This window comes from Vipera ursinii, assembly GCF_947247035.1.
Source record: "Vipera ursinii genome assembly, chromosome: 1".
Taxonomy (NCBI): domain Eukaryota; kingdom Metazoa; phylum Chordata; class Lepidosauria; order Squamata; family Viperidae; genus Vipera; species Vipera ursinii.
In genome coordinates, this window is record NC_139512.1 from 510,293 (window position 1) to 531,860 (window position 21,568).

Below are 21,568 nucleotides of genomic sequence, written 5' to 3' on the forward strand. Positions count from 1 at the left end.
GAATGACTGAATCTTTAGAGAATGTTTAACAACTATCTTTCCTAAATGGGAATAAATTATTTAATTTATGGATCAAAGACTGAAAGAGAAATCTTATAACTTTCATCCTGAAAGATTCTATTGTTGAAAACTAGAAAAATAGATAAAACTTATCCCTAGGCAAGATAGCAACTGCCTTCTTGATATAGCAATAGCAGGAAACATGTGCCTTTTTCAACCAAACAGGTGAAACCAGTAGACTTTTTAAAACCATAGAAGCATGGAAGGATGGGTCTACCGCTCTCATCCACCACTATTCCTCTTTGGTAATTTGGCCTCTTTCTTTTAGTAAGATCACTGAGAATTCTCTTGATCCGGTTGTCTAGTTTTTGTATTGTGTTGGTGTTCACTGGGATGTAAGTCTCTTTGCCTTCTAGTAATTATTTTGCTTTTTGTAAATATTGTGATCTTACAAAAAGCAAAATACCCAGCAGCCGCAGGAGAAAAAAATGGAATAAACTATACCATTCAGTGTAATGGCTACGTAGGATAGTCACTACATAGGACTAACAGGTAGAAGACTGACAGAATGCCTCCATGAATACCAACTAGCAGTCAGAAGACATGGTGAAAATCTTTAGTTTCACAACATATGAACAGACTTAACCATAGTTTCAATTGGGAAACTGTGATCATCCCAGACCAAGCCAAGTCCAAAGACATTAGGGAATTTCTAGAAGCGTGGCACACTGACAAATTAACCATCAATAGGCACATAGATATAAATAACATCTATATACCATGCAAAAGAGACAATATACCAGGCAAAAAAGGAACACAATATCCAAAACACCTCCCCACCAGCAATCAGCACCCAGATGAGCATAGATTAACTCCGAGGTTAACATCAGACCAACAATCAAGTAAACAACACCCCAATCAAGGAGCTGCCAAACAAGCCAACAGTAAACAGCCCAAGCAAAGAATCTCTAAGACCACCACAAGGCAACCTTGGCTCTTTTATGACTCATGGACTTCAACTCCCAGAATTCCTGAGCCAGCTATGCTACCCCTGCGCTAGCATATAAACTGAGAGCAAACCCCACTCCTTACTAGCACTGATGATGTTACTTAGATTCGGCAATCAAACATCTGCAAGAAAACAATCAAGCACAGAGACCAACAAGGTCCCCCTCAGATTTAGACTTATTTATCAACACCATAGGCTCATCATTCAAACTGTAACAAATCCAAGTTTAAAAACACTGGTCTAAAAGCTTGACAGGATATAACTGCAAATCTAATCCACCCACCCACCCACTTTTGGTACCTGGATGTCCTTATTGAGTATTCTGCCCAGGGCTGGAAATGAGCCATCTTCCTTCTGATGCTGGATGATCCAATCCTTGGCAGCTAAAAGTTCTTTGGGGTCAATGAAAATGAATTCCCGGGATTGAGCAAAAGATTTCAGAACAAAGGCTGTTAGCCTGGAAATACAAAGGTCATAAAGTGCCTGAGGATGATTGCCATCAAACTGGCTACTTACTACTATGTGAGGTTGTATCTACCCATCCACTGACTTCATACCTCCAACCCTGAAGAACATCTTCATACTGCCCCATAAGTATCCTCCTCCTAACTGCTGTTTTCTGTGTGAACTGACAGGCATTCTTCTAGCTTATTAATGAGAACGTTATAAACTGGACTTTCAGGTTGTTCTTCCCCTGTCAACTTTGTCCCTCTTTTGCTGCATTTGTTTTTGCACTCAAAAACCCACAGTCCATGATGAATGGTGGTTTTAGCATGAGTAGAGAACTGCTCAGCTCCAAAGAAGCACAGTGAAATGAAGTGCCATGACTTCAATGGTAAAGGAGCAACAGAACACATATTTGATTATTCATATAACCACTGCAGCTAGGATTGTGTTTGCACAAAACTGGAAGGCACTGAAAGCTCCTCCAGAAGAAGAGGTGATCAGGAAAATAATGGAATGTGCAGAAATGAATAGATTAACAATGATAATTAAAGATAAGACAGAGTCAGAGTATTATGAAATTTGGGGAAATTTTTACGAGTGGGTGAAAAAGAGAATATGCTTAACTAACACTAATTTAGATGGAAGAAAAATGAGGAGATAAGGATATTATCATACCTAATATAGACACTGAAAATCCAGGGAGAGGAGCTGCTCGGTCATCACCCCTGAACTGTATCGGAAGAGGAATGGGAGGGAAGAAAGGAGAGGAGAGAGGGAAGAGAGTAGAGGAGGGGGAAGGAAGTAGGAAGGTTGGAGGGAAAGAGGAGGAGAAGTGGGGAGAAACGGGAGGGGAGTGGTGAGGGAAAGAGGAGAGGAGAGGAAGAAGAGGCAAGTAGGAAAGAAAGGAGAAAGGGAGAAAGAAAGTAGAGAAGAGGGAAGAGAGAGAAGGAGGGTGGATACAGTGAAAGGGGAAATGGACGAGCAGCACCCAAACTTACGTGTATGTATTTATGTATGGCGATATATAATACCTACAGCATTACTGATATAACAAATGTTAAATACTTGAAAAAATGTTTATATTTCATTGTTTGGTTTGTGGTATATTAAAGGAACTGTGGGAGGGAAAAAAGAGCTAGGAGGCAAGCTTTCCAATGTCAAACCACCCAATTTGTGGTCCTTGTGTCTGTGGAATAGAACTGTTATCTCAGGATTTTCTTCTGTACCTCAACTAAGCCAGAAATGTTTTGATTTAGCTGCAGAAATCCATGTCAGTATCAACTGCAGGGCAGGACAAATGCCACGTGACCGACTGCTCTGAACATGGTGAGATAATATGTTATCTTCCTACCCATTAATTTGCAACATACCACATGCTTCCCGAGGAATCCCTTTCCCCAAAGGCACTGTAGGAACCATCTTGCCTCTTGTAGGTCAATTGGCGCTGGTATCCTGGAAAGAACCCAGAAGACAGTATATAGAACCTGGACATATAGGTCAAACTTTATTTACTGAAGTGAAACGTTCTGCATGTTGGGGCCAGAAGCAATTGCTTTCTGAATCTCCTCTTAGAAAATATCCCTGTAGCCCAGACATGTCAAACACAAGGCCCGGGGGCCGGATGCGGCCCGCGAAGTGGTTTCATGCGGCCCGCGAAGCCATCCTGGAAACAGTGAGGGAACGGCCCCCACTGCCTTGGCCCTGGCCCAGAGACCCTCCTTCTGCCAGAGACCCCCAGATCTGTCCCACTCCTGCCCAGGCCCCCATTGGCACCCTTGATGCGAACGATGTAGAGCTGGCCACGCCCACCCAGTAGGCCTTAGGCATTCTAGCCACGCCCACCCAGTAGGCCACGCCCACCCTGGCCATACCCACCCAGCCCCCTGAGGGCAACTGCAATGCTGATGCGGCCCTCAATGAAATTGAGTTTGACACCCCTGCTGTAGCCTGTCAAGGGTCAGTACCTTGCACTAGGTAATCGGTGGCTTCGCTCTCTACCTCTGGGCTAAGTTGTTTGGTCTTCTGAAGATATTTGAGGACAAAGATGTTGGGAGCAAAATGAATCATATTCTGCTCTCCGCAACCAAAGGGCAATTGAAGGAGGTTGTCCAGATTGTTCAGCGTTGGCCCCATCACATCTCCTGGTACCAAAAGAAAAGCATAGTATCAACCAGAAAAACATGCCTTCTAAGGTCAGATCGGATTCTCCCAGGTGGGAGCGAGCAGAAAACAAAGCAGAGTCCAAAAGTTCACTATCAGTCTAAGACAGATTCTCACAATCTTGGCAAGTTGAATATGTTTGAACTTCAACTCCCAGAATTCCCTAGTGACCATTTTTTACAGGGTACACTGGAAGCAATTGCCCAAGCCCACACTTGGAGAGGCCCTAATGCAAACTACGGCTCGGAATTTAAAAGAATTAAATGAATCCATTATTTTCATTCAAGGCAGTAAAATCAAGATCTTCACGATCTTCCTAGGTCAATATTTTGGGTGATCTCATGTTTTCCAATTTTCCAGGCAACCAAATTCAATAATCCAACACCACCAGCAACAAAAATGGAATGAAAAAGTACCATTATTATAGGATGCTGAGAGGAAAAAAATATTGGGGCTGTTCTCAAATGAGTATTTTGAGAAGAGTTGTATTTAGGGATAACTGTGTTTAATTTGCTTAATATATAGTAGCTGAAAAGTTACTGTACAAATAGTCCTCAACTTACAACAGTTTGTTTAGTGGCCATCTGAAGATACAATAGCACTGAAAAAAGTGAGATGACTATTTTTCACATTAATGATTGTTGCAGCATCCCTATAGTCTATGATACCTTATGACCAAAATTCAGATGCTTTGCAACTTACTCATATTTATGACGGCTGCAGTGTCCCGGGGTGATGTGATCACCTTTTGTGACCTTCTGACAAGCAAAGTCAACAGGGAAGCCAGATTCAGTTAACACTGTTACTAACTTAATTGCACTGATTCACTTAACAACTGTAGCAAGAAAGGTTGTAAAACAGGCAAAAGTTACTTAATAACTGTCTCACTTAGCAACAGAAATTTTGGGCTCAATTGTGGTTGAGTACTACCTGTAGATAAATATGTTTAATATATGGTTGCTGAAACTTTATTTTTTTCTGGCTTAGTATGTTGCATAAATCCTTCCCACTTAACCAAGGAAAGACTATCCATACCAGTCACCAAATCAAAGCAAAGGTATCGAGAGGTACTAGAATTTGGGGACCTTTTGCAAAAAAAAAAAAAGTCAAATGTGTCAAAATCTTCAAAAGTATTTCAGCTGAATACTTCAGGCTTATCTGAAAGAAAAACAACTGCAAAAACAATTGCAGTACTTTTTGGAGCCTGAGTCACAGTTAATACTTTGGAGAAGGGAACAGGGAGTATGAGATGCAAAGTCAGCACAGGCACAGGAAGGTATTTTTAAAAAACCATTAAACCTATGATAGGTCTTAGAATTGTGTTTTGCGATCAAGAATTTTGCTGTCAGTATTCAGCATTCCTGGTTCTACTCACTTAGGGAGACTACACACGCATGCGCGCGTGCGCACACACACACACAAACACAAACACACAAAGATTTTCAAAGACTTCATATAACCCTGAGGCCTCAACATACGCTCTCCTATATTGAATTTAATATTTCTACTTATTGGTTTCTCATTTATATGTAATTCACAAAATGGGATTTACTATCACAGTAAAGGTACCTATTTATATTTAATTTTATATTAAATCCAGTTAATCCTATGGAGAAATCCAGTTAATCCTATGGAGATGCCCAATAACCTAGGAATTGCTAATATTCTTACAATAAAAGCTCCTAAGAGTCTTAAAAAAACTATTGAAATAATTGAACACCAGACAATATTTCTAAGTGTGTGTGCTCTTGTTTTTAAATTTAGGAAACATCCGTGTACCTTCAGAATCCCAGATTAAAAAGAAAAACCAATCACAGATCTGATGCCAACTCAGATCTTACCCTCTGATCTAGGTTCTTCTCCCTTAAATAGTCAAATGGGTAAAACATCTGAGAGTAGAAGCAGTTTCCTGAAAATCTAAGAAAAAAATCTAGACTAAAATTAAATTAATTTATGCCAACAGTATCCAATGGCATGTAACCACATTATATTTCCCAGAAACAAAGAGACTGCCCTGAAGATTCTTTTCCCTGTTACTCTAAGTGTAATCTTAGAGTATTTTGATAAAAAGATTAGATATATTTACATACATTAGTCACTCTAGCTAAACAAAGCCTCTGTGTTCCAAGACAGCATACTACTGTATTATGTATTAGCTGTTCCAGCTGATTCCTCCTCACCTAGTTAGGGTGAGTAGTTACAGTTTTCTTCATTGGAATGTATTGTGGAATGAGCCACAAATTCCATAAATGCTGCAATTGTTATTAAAAGAAAATTAAAAACGAAGTACCCCAATCCAGAAAAAATGCATGTCAGAATCTAGTTCTAGGGAAAGAAGCAGACAAGAATTTAATTTTTGTGCTCTGCTTGAGAGATACCAATTGAGGCACTGAATAATTCCTTCTTTGCTTCAATACAGATAGCTTCCTGTTATGTCGATACAGTATGAACTCCTACCGTGGGTCTGTCACAATAAAGCTGACTTTAATTGTTCCCAGCGTTCATACCAATAATAGAGGCAGTAGCTCTCTCTGAGCCTGGAATCACATTGTGAGGAACGCCCAGTGTGAATGCTTCATTGTGATTCTCATCTGTCTCCTCTTTCCTCCAGATTTTGAATTCGCCTGCAGAACCCCAACCTGTGGAGAAGCCGATATACTTCACCTCCAGCTTCTTGGAGGTGGACCAAGTCACAATGATGGACTCATTGAGAACGAAGGGGCCGTGGCCCACCTGCACAGAGAAAAATAACACACCAAAACCCAGGCAGGAGATGCCTATTATCATGAGCTGCTTAAGGAGTACTACTGAATGCTTTAACTAATTAATAAAAAGATAATGAGAAGAAACGGGGAAAAAAACCCTACCTGGATGACTCCATGGGCCCAGCTGATCCAAAAACTTCGAAACTCGTCCCACGAAAGGATGCCTACAGTCTCTGTGCTGGCCACTGGCTCACCCATCTTGCTAGTAGAGATCCAAGTTTTGGAGTTCTGGTGCCCACCAATGACAATTTCAGTCATCTCCGCCATGTCATGGGGGGCAGAGGACAAAGCGATGTGGGCATTATTGTGGGCCTTGATGGCAACATCAAAGCGCATCATGTGGGCAGGTTTCTGCACATACTGGTACTCATACTTATTAGGAGTGGAAATGTGAATTTTCTCTAGTCAAAAATAAACCAAAAACACTGTCAGTGTTCAGTCCCATTCACAGCCATGCACCTCCAAAGACACATCTTCACGGGCCTCTTTTAAACTAATCTCTCTTTATGTAAAATAGTTTTAGCAGCAAGAAGGCCACAGCACATAACTCAAATTCCATATGCTCAAGTTAGGGTTTCATGGGGTACATCCTTCAAGTCACCTTTCCAAAGGCCACACGCACACCTCAGCAAGAAGGCAAAGCTATCTACATGTTTTGATTGGGGATTAATTGTAATGAAATGCCTTTAAATAATGTTTTCACAGAGAATGCAGAAGATTCAGTGGTCAGGGAATATCCCAACAAAATGGCTACATTTCTAGCATTGCATTCATTAAGGACATTGGCTTTGGGGTGCATGCAACACTAGATCCCTTCTTGGTAGCCCTATGAGTTGTGCAGTCCCAACAGTTGACGTTTAATTAGCATCAAGAATGATGCTGGAGGGAAGTACAGTGGTACCTCAGTCCTCATTGTTAATTGGTTCCGGGAGGCACAATGAGTATCAAAAATGATGTGTACCAAACAAATTTTTCCCATAAGAAATAATGTAGTGAGTCACAAGGCAGATGACACTGACCAAATTTGTTGAGTTTCAAAGCAGCCAAATACCAAGATACCACTGTACTGTCCTTACAGTTTAATCTGGGGCAATTTAAAGATAGCAACTGGTAAATTCCCTAGGCTGGGTTTTCCCTCTCAACTAGCACCACATACAGTGGAAAAATTAGCCACTAATCACCAACTGTATACTTTGTGGGGGCAACTGTGAATAGCTACTTGAGACAGAGGCTTTAGCTAACTTCCATGCTACCCAAGCAACAGGTTGCTGTGTGAAAGCTATTTTGCCATGACCTGCTACTCACACTATTTCTGGAAGAGCATAAATGTGTCCCAAAATAACCCAGAGGTCTATTTGGTGTTAGGTCTACTTTCTTCCACGGCCACTTCTGTTCCACTTGTCATCCAAATTATTTTGAGACTTGGATTTGATGTTTTTGTAGAAGGCTTGTTCCCCTTTCTCTAGGAGTACTAGCCCACCTCAGAAAGAGGAAATATTAGTAGGGTCGGGTTTGCAAGAATTTTAGGTGATCTCACTTTCACTTTGCCTACACTTTTCACCTGCGTAAAAGAATTGGCAGTACATAGCTGGCAGAACCTGGCTCTTTTCCCAGTTTGACTTCCTTACTACCACTCTCTCCACAAGTCTAGCAGTCTATTGTAAGACCACTAAACACCTATACAGGAAAAAGAAATCTAGTGACTGTTGAGAAGAGTCCTTCAGTCATGAATGTAAGGGTCTGCTTGATATACAAATGGTGCTTTGCAAAGTGTGGTTTGTTGTTGTTAGCTGCAAAGTCGTGTCCAACCCATCGTAACCCCATGGACAACGTTCCTTCAGGCCTTCCTGTCCTCTACCATCTTCTGGAGTCCATTTAAGCTCACACCTACTGCTTCAGTGACTCCATCCAGCCACCTCATTCTGTGTCGTCCCCTTCTTCTCTTGAGGTTAGACATTGATTAGATATTACCCAAGCAGCTCCCTATGTGGCATCAGATGTCTCACTTCTCCATCAGCTCAAGCCAAAATGGCCAGAAGGCAATAGTCAGTGACTGGAAGAGGTGGCATACTCACAGCAGTCTCCAACTGCCACCAGTAGATTGTTAGCGAAACAATGTAGATTATTCATTATTATTCATACAGCAAGGCTTGTCTTGGGATAAGAGGGATAACATAACTCTTTTAACTTGAACAGCTACAGGCAAACAAAGGCTACTTCCACAATGAGACAGTGGGGAGGGGGAGGAGAAGAAAATGTTGTCAGGACATAACTGTTAAACGCAGCTAAGCAGTGCTTAATAATGAGCCGAGGGAGGGAAACTGGTGCTGAAATTTTGCTGAAACGCAGCTGTTGAAACTGCTACTGAAATTCTCTTACCGTTAGGACAGAAGAAAACACTGTAGGTATATTCTCTGGTCAGTCCCTCTGGCTGCAAAAGAATGGCATTTTTTTTTTCAGAAATACCTACACCAAAATTCAGTGGTATTATCTTTAACAAAAAGTATCTCAAGAAAAACTTCAAATTTAGTTTACTTAATGCCCAACCCAAAACAAAGCAAAGCAAAAATATAAATCTAGTATATATACATAAAGATTTTAAGAAATCAATGACACCAAAATGAATTATTAAAAGTTTGACCAAAAGCTTGGTTGATGCCTAAAAGAAAGCACTGAATTCATATAAATATTCTTGGAAACAGAATTTTGCAATTAGGGAACCTTTAGAAATAGTTCCCCTTTCTCTAGGAGTACTAGCCCACCTCAGAAAGAAGAAATATTAGTAGAAAAAATTATTTTTGACATATATGACTTGCCAAACACACCCATGTGGAGATCCGTGGGTCTTGATTCTTAAATCCTCAAACCTACATCCTACTATCCATCTACTTAGAAGATATTAGCATCTCTTCTAGCTTCTGGATCTTGAATTTAATGGTCATTTCTCCCTCTCCACAGCTGCAACTCTCTCTCTGAAAAGGCTATTTGCTTGCTTACCTCAATAATAACACTCCTCCGTACATAGTCAACACCAACAGGAGTCCTCTTGTCTATGTGGGCATCCTCAGAATGTTTGCCGTTCTTCATGAGTTGAATGTTGTCTTGGCAGCAGCTGCTTCCACTATAAGCAAAGGCTTTTGCTAAAGATGACACAAAGAAATGTAAATTCTCAATAACTTGGTCCTCCATTGGAACGTGGCAGAATCTAACATGGCCATGGATATTTTTCTTGTCAGCTGGCATACTCTATGCCTTTTCTAGATTAATTAATTAATTAATTAAGAAGAAGCTATTTTTCAAGATGCAAGGCTCTAGGTCACTCTATGGGCTCATAGCTTTTCTTGATGGGCAGGGGGCTATAGTGCAATGCATGGCTGATATGTTCATCTTTTAAAAAATAATGACAAAGGGACACTGAGATAGTAAAAAACACTCCGAAGGAGCTTTGCAGGTAGTTTCCTGCATGGCAGCATTTGTGAGAGGACCTACCGTAATTCTAGATATGCCATTGGCAAAAGTAGGTTGTGTATTCTTGCACAAAAGGTTCCTATCCCTTCGAGTGAGAATGTACTAAAAATGATTAGATTCAGGAGGAGTGTAACGCTCTCTCCCTTTAGCAGACTGTGCATAAGATGCTTCACCTTTTTACGAAAAGTGTCTATAGATTTTTCTATATAGATTCTATAGATGTCTATATATCTATAGTTATAGTGTCTATAATATAGAATCTATATCAGGGGTCTTCAAACTTGGCCCTTTTATGACTTGTGGACTTCAACTCCCAGAATTCCTCAGGCAGGATGGAATTCTGGGAGTTGAAGTCCACAAGTCATAAAAGGGCCAAGTTTGAAGACCCCTGATCTATATCTTTGGCAGATAGGCAAAATCCATTGAGTGGCGGCAACCACGTGTAACAGCTTTCAGTTTTCTGAAAGGAATACCAAAATAAGGTTCACCATTCGAATTTGTTACCTGTGATGTTGTTCTGCCCCAGTTCTCCAAAAGATAGCACGATAGATGTAGGCTTGGCTTTGCCAGGGGCTACGCACTTTTTCCTTGTCAAATGTTGCTTTCCAGGATGTCCCACAAACTTAATGCCTTTGGCGACCGAGATTTTCACATGAACCTGTAAGATTATAAGGAATGAACAATGATTACAATGGGTCAGTCCAGCTAGTCATCAGGGTCAAACTAAAGAATGTTGGAGTACTAATAGCAGATCACATAAGCTTAGCACCAGGAATATTCAGGCTTGCATATATGTAGAAGTCTTCCCTATAATTCAAGGCACTAAAAAAGATTACCTTAGCACTGTTGTGATTCAGGGTCAGCCTGTGGGTTCGGCAGTTGGGTCGGACGACTCAGAGGAGGAGGAGGAGGGGGGTGTTGAAGAGCTTGATGAGAGTCCTCAGCCAGGCCCCTCTCATCTGGTCACGACGCAGACCCAGCTTTGTGAGCCTGACAGCGTGGATGAAGATGACCCACAGCTGGCCCTGTTCAAGGACGCCCGACGCAGGAGGCAGTCAATCAGGAGTAAACAGAGGAAGGCAATGGGGCTCCTCGGAAGGAGGCAGAGAGAAGCCACGCCCTGAAGGGGGAATGCGTGGGAGGGCTGGTTTGCTGAAGGCAACCGCTTGTAAAGCTCCTGTTTCTTGGTTTGTGTCTTGTTCTATTTGTTTTTGTAGCAATAAATTTGGCAGGCGTAATTCCAGCCTCTTGCCTTCTTGTAAAAGGGGTTGTCCCTGACTTTTCTGCAGGGCCAGTAGCAGGCTGGTACAGAACAAGCACCAGCTAAGGTTATCTTTTTAGTGCCTTGAATTGTAGGGAAGAGGTCAGTGACAGCAAAGATCTAATTAGTATCCCTGGTAATACAGTTTTTCTTCTAAGTAAAGCGGCTTGTGTGCATTATGATACCCTTAAATTGCCTTAATAATGGCATATTGTACTATTTAAATATATCATTTGAAATTTCTTTCCATTTTTTAATGATTTGCTGTGTTTTTTTTTTAAAAAAATCTGAGCAACCTAACAGCAGGATCTTTACTCACTGTTATATTCAGAGTCTGACCCACACCACGCTTCTTATGGATATTATGGGAATCGGCCATTGTGGTTTCTAAATCATGGATTTATAGCTTTCTGCAGGGTTTCCCTGAACAACATAAACACACATTCCACAATGGTATCTGTCTGGGCCAGGTTTGGGGATTGGGACCAGAGGGCACTGTTTTGCAGTGTTCTCCTCTTTCCTCTGTGACCAGTTGCAGTCAATATTGTTCATAGGAGTAGCATTCTCCTGCAAAGCTGATGCACAGTTTGGGAGATCCAGGGGACCTTGGCCATTTGCACACATTCCTGGGCTGGGAGAACTAGCTCACAAGTCACTTAGAGCTTGGTCACTTCGCAACTGGATGACTGCTGTGCACCCTACATGGGGATGCCCTTGAAGACCATGAGGAAATCACCATCGGTCCAGAATACAATGGTGTGTGCAGTTTCAGGCACCCCTTATTTTGGCTCCCTGACTCTGAGCTGCGCTGATTTTGTTTCCTTTTAGGTGTAATTCACGGTGGTGGCATGGGGCAAGATTATCTGTGGGAGACAGTCTCTCCCTGAAGATACATGCTCATTCCATCAAGTCAGATGGAGTAGCTGTGCTCCAGGAATCTTCTCTTAAAGATTGTCATCTGGCAGGACCTAAATATTAGCAGTGCCTGTGCTGTAAAGCACCATCCATGAGTTCTGGCAGATCCCCGCCTTTCTAACCTCCCAGAAGGCCTTAAAAATTGGCTTTCCCCCCAATCATGGGGTAGGATGAGACTGGAGCCCAGTGATTCTGATGTTTATGTTCTGGGGAGTATTGTATGAAGGCATTGGAAACATGCTGGTTTTTATTGTTTCTTTTACATTTTTATTACTGTTGGTGTGAGCCATTCTGAGTTTAGCATATAAGATGACTAAAGGCCTGTAAGTCTTTTAAACCAGTCAATCAGTAATCTCACCTCCAAACACATGGGTAAGTAATTATGGACTGTCAGAGGAATCTTTGCCTGTTCCCCACGGATTATGTGATATGGAAGGGTGAACTCAATGAAGAATGGCTTGAAGGTCTTGAGTTCAGTCTGTCTCGCCAAGCCTAGCCCTCTCTCAGAAAGTCCAACAGCCTCCATCACCCATGTGGTGATGGAGTCTGGAACTTCAACACGTAGCTGAGCTTCTCCTGAAACATCACTGTTAAAAAACATGGGAAAGGGAGGAGAAAAGAAGAGTCATTGGGAACCAGCACCAGGGCAAGATACATAAAAGGCTTCAAAAAGAAATGCACCACATATTTGGAACACAAGAAGCAGCAATGAACATGTCACCTTTCCTTTCAACCATTTTTTCATAGCATTCTCCTGCTGAAAAGTTGGATGGAGATAGTAACCTCTGTGTAAATCTGACATTAAGCCACATGTGCTTGAGCCCTCAGTTTAACCTTCCTCTCTATGTATTTCAAATGGCTCCAGCACAGGGTGTTGTCCACATGTGCAGCTTTCTATGCTCCATGAAACAATGAGGGAATGGACAGCATGTTGTCACATTGTCCCATCTCTCTACATTGCCACCACAAGACTCCAATGGAAGGACCACGGTGGGACTTCTAACTTATGCAAGCCTGCATATTCCTTGCAGAGACAGCTACAGTGTGCAGGATATTCTCTGCAAATTTCCCATATCCAGGCAACATTCTATGGCAGCAACCATATATGGGAGACTTTTTGGCCCTTGCACTCCCCTTATTTAATTCTCTTGCCCTTGCCGTCTTCCCCTGTTCAGTTGCCTTTTTGTCCCAGGTCCAATCCCCAAACCATAGCCAAGGGCCATGGGAAGCAGTGCTTTCTCCCTTCTTCAAAGAACAATGGGAGACACAAAAAGGTGCTTGTCATCTATCCATATCTTTCTTCAGAATTGTCTGGATGCCAACCTTTTTTTCCTTTTTACAACAAGCAAGCTATAACTTGCAGTGAATATTACATCAGGCAAAGGAAAATTCCAGCATTTAAGTGCAATGTTTCCTTGCCTGGTAAGGCTCAGTGACTACTCCAGTCTATCAGTGAGGTTCTATAGTTGAACATGTTCTTGAATCAGGTTTGCTTAGCCCTTATCCAACATCTAACTATACTACATCATAGTCTTGCATGAGCCCAGTCACTATAATTTATAAATCATGGTTAAAGGCTTCATACAATATGTAAACTCAAGCAATGGTACCTTAGCTAACAAATCATGGCTTATCGTCAACTCTGACTCATGATGTCAGGAAAAAAAATTAGACCCTATTAACTGTGGTAAACCTGGGGTCTTGTGTATGCAAAGTTGTTTTTCTAACAAATTAATGTTTTTTTTCTATGGTAGTGGATTTCCAAATCTGACAAGCATTTATGAGCAAGACAAGTGCTAAATGAAAAGCCATTATCCATGTAGCACCACATACTTATTTGCAAAATGATAAAAATAGTATGATTGCCAACATTCCTGTAAATAGAAAGGAATTTTAATAGATAGAAGATTAAAAAAAACTTGCAGTGTTTGTTTAGAAGCAAAAAAAAAAAAAACACCCTCTGTTCATGTATTTCCTTCTCAGTACTAACCAAATCAAGATGCTTCCCAATCATTTTTTGTAGAAGAAATTCTGTTTGCTAACTTAAGGAAACATCAGAACATTCCCCATTTAACATTTAAGTAAAGAAAATGGATGCTGAATGTCTGTCATTTTATCTACTATGCTGTTCCATGTCTTACCATGCTTTAAATGTAAATCAGTGGATGTTAAAAAAGGCTTAAATTACAATAGAATGCCCCTTATTGATCAGATGATAAGGGGATAGAGAGGAAGAAAAGTGGGTACAGTTTCCCACGATGAATTGGCAAAGGCAGATTCTTTTCAGATAAAAGTAGTTTCCAGTTGCACTCTAAACCATTTAATGAAACAATTAGCCATGGGCACTATTCTCTCAACTGGGATGCTAACCAGTAACAAGAATTTTTGCATACCACATGGCATTCATTCTCTGCCAAAGCAGGTGCCTGAGTGCAAACATAGACACAGCTATTTGGCTCTCTGACAAGGCCCAAGACTTTCCAAGAGACAATTCCTGATATCTGTAGTAACCTTTTGTTTCCTCTTTCACCAAGAGTAACTTAGAATTCTGGAGAGAAAGTGCCCCACAGCCAATTGTCATTTGAGAGGATTTACAGTTTTTCCATTGAAGTTAAATGGGAAAAAAACAAAAAAACATTATTTCTTCTTCTATTCAAAATTACAGGAACCCCCACGTTTAATACAAAGCTTTACCTAATACATGTCTTAAGATCAAACAAATAGAGTCCACATCCCTGGATTAGACAAATCTTGGACAGAATGCCTCACAGCTGTGTTCAGAAGCCAAAAATTTATCTAGTCCAGGGATGGACAATCTATGGCTCCCAGCAGTGATCTGTGACTTCTACAACACCTTAAGATCACGTAGCCCAAACTTGAAGATTGATGATTTGGCAGCAGATTGTTTGTTTAAAAAAATATGAAAAGCATTCAGATGAGATGCAAGCAAAATGCACTGTTCTTCCCTTTAAACTCTGCCACCTGCAGCTCCAAAACAGGATTATGATGTCATCATACTCCTTGACAGAGAATGGAAGAAAAGTTGATATAGCTTTCAGGTGAAAATAATTTGGTCTCTCCTTATCTAGTCCAATACCAAGTTCCTGAAACACTACGGTGAACCTGTAAATGTAACATGAAAGCAGTTGCATCTCTTGCTTAAGTCTGCCAGCAATTGATACTGAGAAATATTTTGTATCTAATTGAACAAATAAAATATAAGGACCGTAATAATAGTGGTGTCAATCACATCAAGTTCTGGAATGTGCTCACAAAAATGGGAATCCTAGAACATCTAATTATCCTCGTGTGAAACTTATATATAGGTCACGCCACAGTATGGACCAAACATAGTGAAACTGATTGACTCCAGGATGGCAAAAGAGTGCAATATGACTATATGCTCTCCCTTTATTTATTCAATATATATGCCAAATATATATTAATGGAAGCTGAATTGGAAAAAGAGTGAGAGTTGTTTTAAAACTGGAGGGAAAAAAAGTGTGTTATGCTGATGGCACTACTCTGATAGCTGAAAATGCAAAAGATTTAGTAATAAAAGTAGGAGCAGAGTGTAAAAATGAGACTAAAATTAAATACAAGGAAGTCCCATTAAACACAGCCAGTTCAACAACTATTCTTAGAACCAACAGTGAAGGATCAACTATTAAGAGTAAAGGAACAAGCAGTCAAGAAATACAGCACCGATTAATACTTCGTAGAGCAGCCATAAAGTCCTTGGAAGATATATTCTACACCTACAAAGATCAAAATAATAAAAGAAATAATATTCCCTGTGACACTCTGTAGGAGCAAAAGTCAGATTTTGAAGAAACAGGATACAAAGAGTATTGATGTTTGGAACTTTGATGTTGGAGAAGGCTTCTGAAAAATACTGTTTGCAGCTAAGAAAAAAAACATACCAAATGGATCATTGAACAAATCAAGCCAGATAACCAGGCTTAAACTATGTGAAGACCTGGTTGTTTGGGGGACAGCTCTAATGCTGGGAAAGATGGAAGGAAAAAAGAAGAGGATCACCAGCAGCAGATTGCATGGACTCAGTTACAGGGGTGATGACTACAATGCTGGAACATCTGAAGGACCAAGCTAAGGACAGTAATGGAGAAAAATCCATGTGTTCACTAAGAGTCAGCATTAACCTGATGGTATATCATCAATCCAATCAATTAATTAATAGCTGTTTACAGTCTAAGTGTCTCTTCAACTTCTTTCAGAGCAGATCAAATGCTGCAACGGTTGCAACTTCACTGACACTTGTAAGTCTCCCGCATTAAGTGTCACTGTAATTGTCAATTGTTCCTGAATGAGTGGCCATAATCTGAGGACTACCTTTATAGTATTTTCTAATTTTATAGCATCTTCACATTGGTTTCAACAAGCCTTTGACATTTTCAGCATATTTGCACAATTATGGTTTTAATTCCTCTTCACTATGCAACACTTTACACTGGCTTATAAAAAGGCACATTTACATTTTTAACCCTTATTCCCAGTTTGAAGGAGACTTTCCTATTCCCCCCCCCCGATCTAACAAACCTCAATAACTCCGTGTTTCTCACAGACAGAAAAACAAAACTGTGCTTCATTCACCAGGCAGGACAGGCCCGTATAGAGGACAGAAGATGGATCCACATTGAGGAGAAATTACCTGACATTGAAGCACCACCAGAGCCAAGTCTCTGGGAAGAATGTTCTTTTCTTCTTGTCTGCTCTGTGGAAGGCAAGAGATTTGTCCATACTGAGAAAACTGAGCAACATTCTCCTTCAACAGCAGAAAGTCCATGAGACCCTATTCTTGTGGCAATACAATCATCTGATTTCAGCCCTTGATCAGTTGCGGGGCCTACCAACCAATTCTCAAACTCATACTAGTATTTAAATCTCTCAACAGCTGGAAGCTAGACCTCTATGGAGATTCTCAATCATCCTTTGGGTCATGGTTGTCCCAAAGGTGCTTTTCCAAAGGGCAACTGGACTTTCTTGATTTCAGTTCAGTTCTGAACTGGAGAAGCTTCTTGGATGAAAGCAAAAGGTTTTCAAGGAAAAAAAACAAGAAAAGTCCAGTTGTCTTTTGGAAAAGCACCTTTGGGACAGCTGGAGTCTAGGTTATCCCAAATAATTCCTCCTTGTACATGTATTTGCCCAGGAACTCTAGCCTAGCTACAAAGTCCTTTTTCAAGTATTCCTCCCAATCCAGTTGGCCAAGTGGCCACATAGAAGAAGACCTTTTTAGTTATGGACCCAACATAGGATTGTTCTTCCCAGGGAAGCCTGCCTACTGCCCGTATTAGTGTAATATTTCCTTTTCTACCAGGCATCTGTGGTTTTGAATCTAAGTGTTTGTTTTATTGTTATTCCTATAATATCCCTATACTATGCTATATACTGTGTCTATTTTATCACATTTATTGTTGTTATCGTGATGTAGAGACTTATCATTGCATAAAGAATTCCGCCCAACAAAAAACAATTTATTAGAACAAATTGAGTTGCCTTCCTAGAAGAGGCCAGCTGAAGGAAACCCTGACCTAGTAAGCACCTCGTTCCTTGTCTCTCATGCCAGTCTCAGGCTTCCATAACCAGCTGGCAGGAAGCAAGAAACAAACGCCTCCAGATCTCCCATAGAACACAAAGCTGTACGATTAAACATTTCCATTCCCAGTCAAAGGGGCCAAAACAGAGTTATATTATCAGCTTCCACAACATGCACACTTACACACTGATTCCATCACAAGTGCCATCTGGCCTCTTCTTATCAACCCGTACTGCCTGCTGAGCAAAAGAGCAGGTGTCTGCCACCATGCCCAGAACAACAATGCCACTTGGGTTACGTCGTTGGGATTGTAGCTGCCTGTTACTTCCCACTGGCAAGCTTCTTTGGCTAATCCAAGTAGCAGATAGGCCAAACTGGTTCCTAAATCCTTATTCCACAGAGCCAAGCAAGGCCATCTTCAACACAAAAACCCCAAGTTGAAAGGCAGCACAACACATCTTTGGGACAAACAGATTATCAACAAAAGCAACATTTGTTCTACCTGGGCTGAGCTTTGGAATGTGTAGAAGCCACCAGCATCCCGCTGTGAGGTTGGAAGGCAGGCACAACCTCCTCCGTATACAGACTGCCATGCTGTCTATGGTTTAAGCTGACGAGATCAGTCATTGCAACTAAACCGGTTTCCTGGGCAACAGGAAAAAAAACAACAACAAAAAGGCCATATCTGTTAAAAAAACCTGAATCGGTTTGTCCCATTAAAGAGTAATGCCCCCCCTCCCCGCACACACCTCCAAATATCCATGGAAGGAAAGATCAATGAAACATAGGGAAACTGTATCAAACCAGCCAGCACAAATGGCTGTTACCGGGAAAATATTTAGACACTGCAATGATTTCCACATTCTCTGTGACTTTTCTCCAGAAAGACCAGGTGCTTTGGGGAAAACTGGCTTAACAGTTTTCAGATAGTCTAAGTGGAATTTCCAGGCAATGGCAAGCAAAAATAAAATAAAGTGGACTTTGTGAGAATCACCTCCACTTTCAGGAGACAAGTGGGAATTTTTTCTTCTTCTGGAGCTACTGCAGACCCTCCTCAGCTGAGACTGCATTCCTTCATCCACATTACAGAAGGCATTCCAGACCAATCTATCCTGAGTTGCCAGTATAAAAATGCTGCCTCCCCCCCACCAACAGCATATAATTTATAATGTAATAATTCCCCAAACATTAAATAAATCATCTTTTTGTTAGGAATCTTTGTATAATTCTGAGCTTGAAAAAGGTAAAGTAAAGGTAAAGGTTCCCCCGCACGTGCATGCTAGTCATTTCAAAGCCGAAGAGCCAGCACTTGTCTGAGGACGTTTCCGTGGTCATGTGGCCGGCATGACTAGACGCCAAAGGCTCACAGAACGCTGTTACCTTCCCACCGTGGTGGTCCCTATTTTTCTACTTGCATTTTTATGTGCTTTCGAACTGCTAGGTTGGCAGAAGCTGGGACGAGTAACAGGCACTCACTGTGTTACGTGGCACTCAGGATTCGACCCGCCAAACTGCTGACCTTCTGATCGACAAGCTCAGCATCCTAACCCACTGAGCCACCGCATCCCTTGAAAAGGAACCCTTGAAAAGGAACCCTCAAAACACCCTGAGATATTACTCTATTTTGGTTAGGAGATGTACTTCTCTAAGAGTGCCATATTTGGTCTGCAAAAATCCAAATAATCGTTAGATGGCAGCACTAACACACTTTTACCTAGCACTCATCTTGGTATTTGCAGTGCTGGCATAACATTTTTAATCTCAGCTAATATTTTTATCTGATAGGAATTCACTTTCTTTGAACACTTCCTTGGGCAAAAACTGGTTACTAAATGGAAGAGAGTAGAAAAACTCATCCTTAACTAGGGGATCGGTTTTCTGTTTCCTCCCCAAACGGACAAGCCTGTCTTCTTTAGAAGGAATGCTTCCTATGGCTCTTTCAGAGGCTGTCAGTTTATTTTCGACTGCAAATTCTCTCTCTCTCTCTCCCCCACAACCCCCAATTTAAAATGATCTGACTTGTTTGTTAATAAGCTTTTCTTTTCCTCCGATCAAAATGAAATCATTTCACCCTGGGAACAGAAGAGGCTGTGTCCCTTCTGCCAAGCACGTAGGAGCCAATAACGTTTTCACCTAGGCTATCTCAGTTGACAGCCCTCTTTGGGGAAAGTGGCCTGTTTAGAGAAAGCAGAGAGCAGGATTTTGCTCTGAATGCCAAGGACTCCTTCTCAAAGAATCTGAGCACAAGATGTACTAAGAAACTAACCTCTCATGACACCTCCTTCCTCACCAAAGAATAGCCTTTCCAACAGCCACAAATTTAGAGTTCTCAGAACAGGGGAAAAAATATCTCCATAATAAGGATACAAAGATGAGGGAACTGGAGGCATTTTCAGAACGTATTTGGGTTTCATTGTGGAAGGATACAGCCTGCCGAATGGGCTCTGAGCATGAAAAGAACTAACACCCCAAATGCACAGAATGGCTGCCAGGTTCTGGGTGCCCTATCTGCGCCCCTCAAAAAAACACCCGAATGTATCAGCCATGTTCTACAAAAAGGCTTCCAATTCTTTTTTTCAAGATTGCAAAATTCTCATATGAAATCTGCTCTGGGTAACTGGTTATACCTTGTTTGCAGTATTTTTAACTCCACTGTTCTTCCTGCCACAGTTTGTAGTATCTAGATTAGAACTTCAGGAGGTTCCTAGCACGTTACTATTATAAGACCTGGCTCACAGACACAGTTTATTGAAAAACCCACCCCAAACTGCCAAATTGCAACATATTTCTGTTTTATAAATATTCTTTATTTGTATATTTGTTACTTTAGAGTAGGGACGCGGTGGCTCAGTGGGTTAGGACGCTGAGCTTGTTGATCAGAAGGTCGGCAGTTTGGCAGGTCGAATCTTGAGTGCTGCATAACAGAGTGAGTGCCTGTTACTCGTCCCAGCTTCTGCCAAACTAGCAGTTCGAAAGCACGTAAAAATGCAAGTAGAAAAATAGGGACCACTACGGTGGGAAGGTAACAGCGTTCCGTGCGCCTTTGGCATCTAGTCATGCCGGCCACAGGACCACGGAGACGTCCTCAGACAAGCGCTGGCTCTTCGGCTTTGAAATGGAGATGAGCACCGGCCCCTAGAGTTGAAAACGACTAGCACGCATGTGCGGGGGAACCTTTACCTTTACCTTTACTTTAGAGTTGCAAGATTCAGTGCGTGCAAGATGTTATTTCTACCTTAGAATTCTTTAGTACCAAGAATTGTTTTCTCAGAATTACGTTGATTAAAACAGAATTTCTTATAGCACTACAACATCCAATGTTGTGCTCAAGAGCCTTCTGTAGTTTACTCACAGTAACATTGATTAAGAAGTACTGAATTGCTTACTTCTTGATCAATGCTGAGTTAGTGCTGAATTTCCCACTACTGTAATTTCCCTTAGAATAGCTCTCTAAAACTATGCAGTGTTAATTTATGTTTAAGAGTTACAGAAATGTTGAGAAACAACTTTAATTAGATGTTTCATTCTTTTTATTTGCTAAATAACACCCTCTATTGAAAACAGACAAAAGAATGCAAAAAAAAAAACCCACTCAGAAATGAAAGTTCCTTTTCTTGGAAAGAGAAAGTAATGCTGGAGCAATTTAAATTAAACAATTAAGGGGATAATTAATTACAAATCATATAGCCAAGATCAACAGATAAACAACAAGCCCCCAAACAGTGAATATTTAATTAAAGTCATATAAACTCTAAATATGGCATTTTGCAAGTTTGTTACTCCAGATTAGTACAGATTCGGTGTGAAAAAACAAAATATATAAAACATTTATTATGGTGCAAAAATAGGATATGCAGCCTATTATTGTTATATAGTGATGTCTGCATCACCCATTAAAGGTCATTGAACAAAAAATGATAAGTTTCAGAGAAAGGGATTGTTATAGATTGGTAAGTTCTGCTTGACTATGCTCTCAGTCTGCTGGC

General features: G+C 41.0%; 1 protein-coding gene across 1 annotated transcript in view; it reads right to left on the reverse strand.

Moving 5' to 3' along the window:
• The window catches only part of CPAMD8 (C3 and PZP like alpha-2-macroglobulin domain containing 8), a 65,873-nt gene that overhangs the window by 19,192 nt on the left and 25,113 nt on the right, over positions 1-21,568 (reverse strand). Inside the window, exons 18-28 of the mRNA XM_083366073.1 lie at positions 18,085-18,227; positions 16,698-16,760; positions 12,384-12,612; positions 10,354-10,507; positions 9,379-9,521; positions 8,761-8,812; positions 6,484-6,782; positions 6,124-6,349; positions 3,421-3,597; positions 2,827-2,908; positions 1,310-1,466 (exon numbers count right to left, since the gene is read on the reverse strand). Of these exons, the coding sequence (XP_083222199.1) occupies positions 1,310-1,466; positions 2,827-2,908; positions 3,421-3,597; positions 6,124-6,349; positions 6,484-6,782; positions 8,761-8,812; positions 9,379-9,521; positions 10,354-10,507; positions 12,384-12,612; positions 16,698-16,760; positions 18,085-18,227 (1,725 nt within the window). The remainder of the gene's footprint in view (positions 1-1,309; positions 1,467-2,826; positions 2,909-3,420; positions 3,598-6,123; positions 6,350-6,483; positions 6,783-8,760; positions 8,813-9,378; positions 9,522-10,353; positions 10,508-12,383; positions 12,613-16,697; positions 16,761-18,084; positions 18,228-21,568) is intronic.